Source organism: Acanthisitta chloris, unplaced genomic scaffold (genome assembly GCF_000695815.1).
Source record: "Acanthisitta chloris isolate BGI_N310 unplaced genomic scaffold, ASM69581v1 scaffold8210, whole genome shotgun sequence".
In the NCBI taxonomy this organism is placed as follows: Eukaryota; Metazoa; Chordata; class Aves; order Passeriformes; family Acanthisittidae; genus Acanthisitta; species Acanthisitta chloris.
In genome coordinates, this window is record NW_008651038.1 from 49341 (window position 1) to 61175 (window position 11835).

At 38.3% G+C, this 11835-nt stretch overlaps 1 protein-coding gene across 1 annotated transcript in view; it reads left to right on the forward strand.

The window, feature by feature from the left end:
• The window catches only part of LOC103799113 (monofunctional C1-tetrahydrofolate synthase, mitochondrial-like), a gene marked incomplete at both ends in the record, with an annotated part of 57369 nt that extends 48218 nt beyond the window's left edge, over window positions 1-9151 (forward strand). Inside the window, 2 exons of the mRNA XM_009071416.1 lie at window positions 2993-3061; window positions 9040-9151. Of these exons, the coding sequence (XP_009069664.1) occupies window positions 2993-3061; window positions 9040-9151 (181 nt within the window). The remainder of the gene's footprint in view (window positions 1-2992; window positions 3062-9039) is intronic.
• Window positions 9152-11835: the final 2684 nt, after the last annotated feature.

The following is an 11835-nucleotide window of genomic DNA, read 5'->3' on the forward strand; positions in this document are numbered from 1 at the left end:
CATTTCCACTCTTGACAGACTTCAGAGACTGCTCCACTGGAAGTTGCTTTGAAAGTGGTTTGGTTTTTCATCTAAGTTTGCCTTTCCTGCATCACGTGTATAATTTATTTTGTGCTCTATGATCTTTGCTGTCCTGGGGAGCATACCTGCCCTGGTGGAGGGTGGGTAGATGGAAGGAGTATCATTTTCAGAAGTTCCCTCCTGGGATCAGTTCCAGGAGGGAGCCCGGAAGAGTTGGGTTTGATTTGGAGCCCTATTTCTTTCTTTTGACAGTGAGTTAGTGGAAAGCTAATGATCCTTGGGCTCTTACATGCTTAATTGGTGTGTAAGTGTCTAAGCCCCTAATGCCTTTTTAAAAAATTATCTACCTTTTCTGAACTGGAAATAGGAACCCGCTTTCTTAAATAGCTTTGAGAATCAGGTCCAGGACTTGGAGTGAGCTGTAGGAATTATTTACTGGATACTTGAATGATTGAGCATATGAAGAAATGAAAATTTTATTCTCACAGAGTCATTTCAGAAAGGTATGAAAACTTTATTTTAGTTTAGCTTTTAAGGACTACTGTTGATTTAAGAAGCATGGAAGGCATCTGTTTTTCTTTGCTTCCAGCTTCAGATAAAATGAGTTGTTGTATCCGGAATGCATATCTAGTATTTCCCAAATAATGTATAGCTAATATCTCTCAAAACATTAAAATGCAGAGAAAGTATTTGAGGTTTTTGTTTCACTGTTTTTATCAGATTGTTGAAGAACTATCAGAAAGCAGAGGAGACAGGATTTTGAGCCATTGTTAACTAAGAGGGGCAAGCTGGGCTGACCTGATTGTGTTTTATTTTTTTCTTCCCTCCCCACTCACAGCAGGGTTAGCAGATAGCTGTTTGCAGGCTTACCTTGAATGATATGGTGGCTATAGCTGGCATGAGTTAACTTGTCAGTCCTTGGGCAGTTTTCCCTAGAAGAGCATTAGGGCTGATCCATGGCTGCTCAGGTGGTTATTCTTGCTGTTGTCCAGTTGGAAGATCTTGTGTTTTATTTTTTTCTTCCCTCCCCACTCACAGCAGGGTTAGCAGATAGCTGTTTGCAGGCTTACCTTGAATGATATGGTGGCTATAGCTGGCATGAGTTAACTTGTCAGTCCTTGGGCAGTTTTCCCTAGAAGAGCATTAGGGCTGATCCATGGCTGCTCAGGTGGTTATTCTTGCTGTTGTCCAGTTGGAAGATCTGATGTAAAGTTTTCAATTTGTCTTTTTTTTTTTCTCCAGAAATGAGAGTATTTGGGTGTATGTGCAGCATAGCACTAGTCTACTTCCATGGAAGTGATGGAGACTCACCCATTCTGACAGAGCTGGCATGCGGATTTTTCCTTTTATTTTAATGCTGTCTTCTAAAATGAACAAATTAATCAACAGCAATCTAATTTTTTGCTAATTCAGAAGGTGACAAACTGTATTGTTTTGCTATCAGTTTCTCATGTTTTCTTGGATCTGTTGCATTTCATAGATAGTGGATGATTCAGAGAATGAAGAAACGTCTTCCCCTTCTCCCTCTCTTTTCCTTCACAGTCCTCCAAGGAAACAGCAGCTATGCTTTAGCAGAAACCAGTTGTACTGTTTTGATTTCAATTCATTTTTATCCAAGGCCAAATATTGTGCTTCATTTTCCTCTGAAGTCTGTTCTCAGATGTGATACTTAGAAAGGGAAAAATTAAATTTTATAAAACACTGTACTTATGTAATCACCACATACTTTTATGTCTCTTATCTGGCTGTAGTCAAAATTTTCACACAGACCTTGATTGTTCAAATTTTGGGTTAGCTGACAGAAGCTGTGTTGAGAATTACAGAGGCACTATTTTCATTGCTCTCTTTTATTCAAATATTATTGTCCATCTCTTGATAGGCTAATCAGATAATGTACCCACTCTTTTCAACCTTCATTTTAAACAATTTACAGCAGCCAAGATTTTTGCTTGGTTTTCATATTTCTTTTCAATACAAAAATATATTCAATTCATTTTTTGTGTTCTCTGGCAAGTCTATTAGCCACTCCTTATCACACTGCTGCATTTTTTTGGAACCATGATCTAGTTCTTTCAAAACAAAACACATCACCGCAAAATCAAAGTAATTTAGGAATAAATTGGAATACACGCTTGTGGTTTCTAGATAGCACTCTTCATATAGTCTGATAGGGATGTGCACACTCTGCAGCTATATTTTTTCCCAAAATGGGCATTGAATATTGGTGTAGAGGGATATCATGACTTTTTTATTTTAAAGTTGGTCAGTGTGAAATTTATACTTCAGCAAATTTTTAGGGAGGAGTAAGATTTTTTTTGCAACTAAAATGCTGCAATTCACTCAGCTCCTTTTGTGTGCTCCTTATCACAGTAGGACACCTCTAACTTTTGAATCTTATGATGTATTCATTATCTACCCCTAGTAAACTGTGGCTGCTTTTATCCTGTGTCTGTTATGTATATATTTGTACAAGTCTTGAAAAATACCCTTTCTGGTTGTTGCTAGCTATCGATTCATGCTATTGATTCTGTCAGGAAAGAAATACATCTGTCATTTCTTAAGGCAGTTTTAGCAAGTTATTGCCTTCTTGCTTTCTAAGGTCTTAGTGGCCTTTGCTTCCACTTCATCTTTCGTTACCTTGAACATCCTCATGCCAATCACTTAAGAACTATTTCTGATCTCTCCATGAAATAGGATGAATAATTACCTACTGCCTTTTAAGTGTATTCAGAACCAAATCATGACTATTTCTGACATGCTCTGTAAATACAGTATGTTAGAAGTCTTGAGGTAATATCTAAATATATTCCTTATGCAGCACTGTAACACTACTTATCCATTATGGCTGGTGAGCACACTTTTTTTTTCCTTTGAACTGCAAGGGGGTTTTTAACTCTAAGCTTAAGCATAACTGGGGAATGTTGCACCTTAAAACTGACTTCCTTAAAATGTGGACTCTTTTGTTTTTTAGGGAGTAACAGGTGCTTTGGCAGTTTTGATGAAAGATGCAATTAAGCCCACACTAATGCAGACATTAGAGGTGAGTATGGCTTAGGATGCCTGCCCTTCTCTGACTTTCAAATTCCATATTGTGCTGGTCATGCTTCTCTTCCGTGACTGCGCTTACCTTTCAAAGTTCAAGCCAGGGTCAGATCCATGAAGACATTTTAACAAATGTTCATTTGTTTATGTTAACTATTCAACTCTGCCTGCATTTATACCTTTTTGGTGGTTTTCCTCCTTTCTTTGAGCCTCTGGCTTTAGTCATAATTTTGCTTAGTGTTGCAGTTGCACTGCTCTGTTGAACTGTTTCTGAGCACACTGGAAGGCAGGTTGGTCTTCTGAGTCATAGTCTTAGTACTGTTTCCCACCTTACTCTTCTGGGGAAGTTTCCTTTTTATGTATTTCCTTTATATGGATGTTCCCAGGATGATTCCCACAGCCCAGCATTTTGTGTGGAAAGCAGATGCTTCAATGTGGCCATTCTATTCTGTATTACAGTTTGTGCCATTCATAAACACATGAGGGTCCTTTTGCCTGTTTATGCTTTTTCAAAAGGTGACTCCCAGCCACCCTATCTTGCCATAGTGCTAAATGAAGCTTTGCTGCAATATGAGAGGATTGTTTGACACTCACTTACTCTAGTGAGCTTTTTTCCAGCAACTTCAAAGAATGCAGAATGAGTGCAACCTAACTTTGTGTCTGGTATTCCAATGGGAAGCTGAATGATGGGCAACATTTAAGGGAAGAGGGAGGAAGAAAAATGAGGAAATGGTGAAGCAGTTTTGAAAATAAATGCACTTGGAGAAAAATGAATGTATTTTTTTGAAAGTTTGACCATCAAAATTACATTGCTGGAATATTTTGCAACAATTCCTGATATAGTGAAAAGCTGAAGAATGTAGAAAGTTGCCAGTGCAATCCCCAATTGGTAAAAATGTCTCATGTTTCATTTTGGCTTTTGTGTTTGGACAGGGACAACTTCCTATTCTCGGGGAATACTAGAAAAATAGAATTTAAATCTATGTTACTTTATTCTAGCCATCTTAATTATTTTCTTCCACAAAGAACATCCTTTCTTTCATGTGTCTGTATGAAGAATGTATGTGTGTGTCAGAGTTTAATATAACATCCAATAGCAGAAACTGGAGGTTGCATGGGATCCAGAATGTCACGGCCAGAACTGTGTATTAAATCACCACTTGGATAACGCTGTGTGCACTAAGCATCACTGACAAGGTAGCTTTGATTCTGTCTGTTTAGTCTGCATCACTCTATTTGCAATTTGCATATCTGTTAGAAAATAATGTGGCTTTGTTGCAGTGTTCTAAAAGAAAATTTTAAATGTCAGAAGAATTTCTTTTGATTGATAGGCATTGGATTCTGGGACTTGCATGCATTTATTTTTTCACTGCATTTCTTTATATTCACATTTCTGTGCAATAAAATTCCTGCCTTTTATGTGGTATTCTTTTCTAGTCTAATCTATGCTATGGCTGAAACATCTGCCAACTTTCATCAAACACTATTGCTTGTTAGGATGACCCTGACTGCATTACCCAAAGATAGATTTTCCCCAAAAATTCCTCTCACAAAGTTATTTTTAAAACAGCAAAAACTAAAGCAGCTCAGACGATTGCTTCATGCTCTACTCCTTCATTTTGAGTCTTATAGATTAATTTTTGTCATCCTTTGAATACCTATTGGCTTGCAGGCTAATATGAGTCACCTGTCCAAGAATGGAGTTCTCTAGCTTATCCAAATGTTTTCTAAGATAGTGCTGTGCTTTGGCTGATGTCCTCTTAGACTGTGTCATTGCTTTCGTGTAGAGATGCAATGATCTGGTCTGTTACTGCCCATGCAAATACCTTTCATTAGTTTTAATTATTCATTTGAATAGCTTTAAGAGGTGCCAATTTTAATAGCTCCAGTTTAAAAAGCATAAAAAAGGAGGAGAGGAACAGGGTAAATATTGTGCCCTCCACATTTGAATGTAGTGTAGTGATCCTCTTGTGAGTTTAGAGCCCTCCAGCATGATAGATTGTAAGCCAGACTAATCCTAGTGTACCCTGAGGTGTTGGATACAATAATGTCTTTTCTGCTGTAGGGAATTGCATCTTTCTGATGAGTGAGCAAATTGCAAGTCTGTCTTCTCACAAAACAACTGAGGAGAACTGAAGCCTACATTACACTTGAAATAATCCTAATAAGTAGCATCCAAAAGTTGGCATCTTAAGTTTCCAAAGAGGCTACCAATAGTAATTGGGCAACATAATCCTAATCCCTTCAGGGAGAACAAGTTCTCCATGCAAGTGTAAAGACCTTTAGCAACAGCACCACAATTTGACAATGGTAATATCAGAAATGATCCTACAGCACATAGGTAGTGGAAAAACAGGTTATAGAGAATATAACTGCAGCTCAGAATGCGCTGTGGACCTGTCCTGCAAGTAGGGATGGAACTATTCACTAAAGCAGATCTTCCACATCACTTTGGTATTGGTGAATGGCAAAAAGACTGTCAGATGAGAGGAAGCAGGAGATTTGGATGACTTCCAGCTGACACTTGATAGTTCATATGGCATAATTTGTAAGTGATAGTGTCTGTGGGTAGTAGGGGCTAGAAGTAGCCGTTGCAGAGATAGCTGCACTCCTCTGTGTTCTGGCCAAGAGCCTGTAGATGGGAATTGTGTTAAGATATGGAGGTCTGAGGAGTTGCTTCTAAGGGCCTGTAAAAGTGGAGAAGAAAAACCTACTGTGTAGATTTGCAGTAGCTTAATGTGGATGTCTACATGCACTGGAGAAGGGGTTTAGGTGGTCATAAATCAAAAATGACCAATTGCTAGTCCTGCATGAAAATGAACTGGCAATTTGTGTCAGTGCTTTTTTTCATACATGAATTGATAGGTGTTTTAATTTGCTGGTTTTTTAAAATGTTGCTTGGTGGCTTGATTTCCATCATAACCCTGCTGCTCTGTCATCAGAAATGACACGTGAAAGTGTTAGTGATTGACAGTGTTTTATATGCAGGAGCGACAGTAAAATCTCAGAATGGGAGACATGGGGCACTCCACCTAAAATAACTGCAGACTTTAGTAGAATTTGTATCCAATGCTGTAGAATTGAGATTACTTTGTTTGGAATGTACATAATGATTTCACAGTGTTTATCCATGTTTCTCATGACAGATTTGTTCTCTCATCAACTGATCCCTTAATGTTTAGCATTTATTTATACCATGCGTAACAGAGGAGCTGCTTTATGGGACAACTCTTTGTAGTTGCAGCCTGGCTGCTCTGGGATGGTTTGTTGTGTTACGTTTGAAGTGCCACTCACAGTAAAGATGAGAGAAGGATGGTAATAAGTACTATAAACATCCTTCTAGTGGCCAGATAACTTCACATATTTATTGACATTCTGGATTTATTTTCTTTTACAAAAACTTGGATGATAAAATTTTCTGTACTGAAAACAGTCAGCCAAATGCATCCCTGTGCCACTCTTTGTTTCTGCATATATTTTATTGTAGCAAAAATAAGTAACACTCTACAGAGTGGGGCAGACAGACTGACACAGTCACTAAATCTGGCCTGAGAAGACATTGTTGTCCCTGTTCCAGGTTATGCCTGAGGCTCCCGAGGTCCTGATGGAGTTCACTCCCTTCAGTATGTAGGCTTTACTTTTCCTCCCAGATTGCTCTTTAAAAAAAAGGTACAAAACAAAAAAATTCGAATGGTTTGTCCTGTTCTTCTGGTGGATTTCAGAGCTCCAAGGGAGCATCTGTGCATGCTAGTGATTTAGTAGTGTAATTGTTTTTCAAGTTCGTGGGGGGGGCCTCTTGACTGCCAATAATTTTGGATCCTGCAGTCCAGATTTCTTTCCTATCCATGTTGCATGGATGAACTCTTGGGAGCACAGTTGCATAGGGAATGTTCATAGAATCATAGAATTACTACTAGATCATAGAATTATAGGAAGGTCATAGAATCATAGAAAATGTTGTGGGAGACCCTTCTGGCACCTCTCTACATAGCTGTCAAAGTATGGCCTTGGCTGCTCTCTCACTGGCTGTGGTTGTGCTTCAGTGCATCACGTCTGCCCATGTATGCACTGGGCTCTGACGAAGGCAGCCCTGTAATTGCTTGCCACAAGAAATTAAGGGCTTGGAAGATTAAAATTAAACTTAGTGAGTAATAAAACACAAATTGGAACAAAACCTTTGGATTTGAATCTGGTAGCTGAAAATTGTGGTCTTACTTATTTCAATGCTAGAAGCATAAATACTGGATTTAAGTAGAAATAAAACTTTAACTTAGGTTGTTGGAAGTAATTTGCATTTTATTTTATATGTTACGAGCTCTTTAGGATAGGAATAACATACTTTGCACAACACCTGTTGGGTTGATGCTCAAATAAGAAGCTTTGAAGGTGTATGTAGTTCCTGGTAAATTTTTACATAATTGTGTAAGATCACAGTTGATATTGCATTATGTGTCCATTAGCAGATAGAAAGCAAGAAACAAATTAACCCTGAGTAAACACTGTGAAGTCACTGTGTTATGGTTATAGTAATCTACATCAGTCCTCTTGTTACAGGGCATGATTTCTCCTTTATTCGCTTTTTAGGCTCTTGTTTCTTCTGTAGCATGTAGGAGGCAGAGTTGCCTTTGAGTCATAGCTTAATTGTGTAGTTTTTGGAGAATAGGCCCTGCCCATGTGTATGCATGTGGCAGTGGCTAAACAGTTACTTGTCTTTGCTCTCAGCAAAACAAATAATTATATGTAATTAGTTCTAAAAGAAGCAGTAAGAACAGGTGTTTTTGTTGATTTTTTTTTTTTTATGATTTATATTCAGTATTATGAAAATGTCCATGTTTTTCATAAAACATTGGAACAGTTGAATTACAGTTGTGAAATATGGGTTGCTTTCTTAAGACACTGATAGTGGGTGGGAACAACTAACTTTTATTATGCAGTTAATATCTTCCAATTTGTCGTTCATGGGGCTATTGGATGTGGCCTGCTGCTGATCTGTGGAACACTGTCCTCCTTTATAGGTTTTTCTGGTCAAAACTTGAGGAAGATTGCCCAGTAGCTTGCCTGAAATTTTGAGGGTTGACAGTAGCTCCTAGTACAGCATGTGAGAACATTGATGGAGATAATCTAAAGTTGTCTGCTTACCAGCTGGGCACTTTAAAATGCATAAACAGAACAATGGGGTTTTGTTTGCCTAAGTATTTTGTGGTAAAACAGCTGAGGTGACATCCTTCTGTCTGTATATTCTGATTTGGAGAAGAGATAGCAGTTACTATACACTCACCCAATCCTAATCCCTTTCTGTAGGTGCTAATTTTCTTATTTCTCCTTTGCTTTGGATACCTGCCAAGAATATAACATGGAAGCTGAGAATTGCTTCCTATCTGACACATTTCCCTATACCTAGTTAATTTGCTTACTCCTTGACTCTCTCTGGTTTATATTGGTCCCTGCTACAGTTTACTTTCCCTGTATATTTGTATAGTGTCTAGTGCAGGGGAATTTGGCTCTGCATCTGGGCTCCCAGAAGCAGTGAATGCTTTTTCCATTTTGTCAGTATCCCCGCTGCACATCAGCCATGTCCCTTGCCATCTCCCTCTCCAGCTCCTTAACCACTGACTCTGGTCCCTCATGGCTCCTGCTGGATACTCTGGCTGCCCAGGAATGGCTGCTGCAGTCGATGAGGAAAATGGGAACAGACAGGGATGGCATAGGGCCAGAGTTGGGCTCTTTGTGTACCATCTGCAGCGATGCACTTAGTGCTGATTGTAGTACATGTGCTAGAATAGCATGCCACAGCATTAGAGCAGTGGAAATATGAGACAAACTCAACCCACAAGTTTTCTCAGCTTTTATCCTGATTCGCTCTCCTTTCCCACTGGCAGAGGAGTGAGTAATCAGCTCTGTGGGGCTCAGTTGCTGGCTGGGGTTAAACCATGACACCTATTCATCGAATTAACAATATATATTTTTATCATTCAGGGAACGCCAGTATTTGTTCATGCTGGACCTTTTGCTAACATTGCACATGGAAATTCTTCTGTCCTGGCAGATAAAATTGCTCTTAAATTAGTTGGAGAAAAAGGATTTGTAGGTAAGTCATTATTTGGTATATTGTATTATGATTTGTGGGTAAATTGGCAAACAGTGAGGTAAGTGAATGGAAAAATTAGCAATGAAAGGTAAGAATGCTACTTTTTTATCTGCTCATATTAATAATAAAGCAAATGTGTAAAAAGCCAAAAGCACTGCTCCTCTCACCCTGCCCTTGTGTCAAGTGATCCTGTCACCATGTTTGAGACTCCATAAGGTGGCCGAACCAGTTAAATGACTGGATTGCATTGAAGGAGGTGTCCTGTAGTTCATTGTATTAGTATTCACCTGCTCTCGCTTGATAAACCAACAGAAACCATTCTCTTTTCCCGCTGAATTGTTTCTCTGCCAGTTCAGCAAACTCAAGACAAATCAGAGGTCAGATGTCCCTGAGCCAGTGCAGAGGAACAGCACAGGGAAGGTAGTAGAAGAAAGAGTAATACTGCCTCATTTTGGTGGCTGTAAGCCTTTAGGTTGGTCCAGCTGCATTGTCAAACTTCACCATGAGGCCCTTATGTTTCCATGAAAGCATTTGAGTGGGCGAACTCTTTTTGTATTGGGAATTCAGCCTGCAGAAGCAACATAGACACATAGAACTTATGTTCACAGGCAAAATAAACTTGAGGCTGAACAGTGAACTAATTTTTCTAAAAATTGTTCTGTGTGCTTAAACTTTAGAATTAGTAAAATGAAAGGGGTGTTGCTGCTTTGCAGTACTAATGCCTTTGCACCGCTACAGCCATTCTCTTCTTTGTCCTGAACATCCAGATTGGCTTGTATTGATTCTGAAGTTGAAGTTTGTGTACCTGTGGAACAATGCTCTTGAAGAGGTGCAGTAATGTGAAACATGAGGTTTCCTATGCTAGCACCCTTAAACTAGCAGAGAAATATGTATGTACATGCTTATGTCATACCTACATATTGCTATAAATTACATAAACCGAATCAAATTATTTGAAAGTAAGTTTTCTAATAGAACATCTGTTTCTATTTAAATTCATTGGTTATCCTACAAAAGGTGGGGGAATTGTTTGCAGTGTTAAAGAATGTATATGCTTTTTGTTATGATACAGATCAACCTATATATTTACAGATAGAGAATAGAAAGGTTTCTTATACAAAGTTGTTAATTACTGAACAAGAATATAGAAAGAAATCTTAAAGAGTGGCAAAAATTAAAGTTAAAAAATAAAGGATTGAAACCTGTTGAGGATCATACTGACTTTGGAAAAACCCTAAAGAAATATGTCACTTTGTTATTCTCTGAATAACAACGGAAAGTGTTGTACAGGTAGAAATTGTGTGTTCCATTATGGTGAGAGCTTTCTTCTTTTTAAGGAATGTTTACTGATTTTGTTTTCTCATTTTTGCTTCTTTATAGTTTCTGGTCTCCCTAAGCATTCTGTGCCTCAAAGAAATGTTCTCCATCCTTGTTATGTTTTGTTTTGTTTTTAAATGGAGCAGCAAAGTGTGCTAAATGATTTTTAGATCTTTGTTAAGGCATTTTTAAAAAAATTAGTTCCTAGAGTCAGTTTTTGCTAACTTCTGTCCTCCTGATTCAATATAATTTTACAAAGATTGTTTGACATTTGCATGTAATATTTTGTTAGCAAGAGTGTTCTTGGGAAAAATGTAATTCATCGTTCTGTTTTCATTTCTTCTGTTTAGGTAGGAGTAGCTAGGGAAATGCTGACCTGTGTAAGAAAATAGAGCATTACAGTTAAGATGATGAAACATGAGGTTTTCAAGCTGGTCTGGGCACATGTTACCTGTTTGTGTTTCCTTTTTTAAAATGCCTGATCATGTCATGGGAAAGGGTTGCTTTTTCCAGTGTTACTGTCATACAACTAAAGGGTCTGTTCATTTCCTTCTAATAATCAAACATCCATTCAAAGAATGTTTTGCGTTCTGAATACATTTATTCAATGATAATTGAATCTCTATGTCATTAAGCCACATGTTTGTTGTTACATGGTTTTGTGGAATGAAGAGTGAAGCATTTAGGGTGGCTAACATTTTTTGTAGGCTGGGTGAAGTGTCTTTGTTTCTGCAGTGAGCAGTCTTTTCAATTGGGAAGTCTGGTTTGTATCAATTGAATGAAAGTATGTTGGCGACAGTCATGAGTCTTGATCCAGGTTTTGGAGCCCAAAAACGTATCGCCTTAGATTTGGATTCCCTTCCACTGAGTGTGTCCCTCAGGCACTGGGAGCATATCCTTGCATTTCATGCTTTTTTTTTGGTCTTATCCACCTGTTTGTCTTTAACACTCTTTTCTGCTTTGTTTGTCTTTGGCTGCAGTTTCTCTGTTGGGAGACAAAGCGGTGTAGCTTCAATAGAGGAAACCCTTTGTGCGTTGCCAGCTAAAGGCTCTTGTTCAGATTTTATTCTTGCAGAATACAAATCCCCGTGAAACTGGCTTCAAAATACAACTGCCTTTGCTCTGTGGAGCAAGGAACTTCAGCATGATTTGTAGATCCTTGTTAGATTATTATAAGCAATAGGTCATAGAGTGGCCTACTTAAATAAACTTTGCAGGTAGTCACAAGTGTAAATGTTTGTTCTAATGGCTGTAATTACTGTAAGCTTTATGTTTTAAAAAAAATTATTATTTTTCAGTCAGAGCATGTGAGCAGAGACTACATGTAGCACTCACTGGTTTTTTAAATATTGCCCTATCCTTCCCTA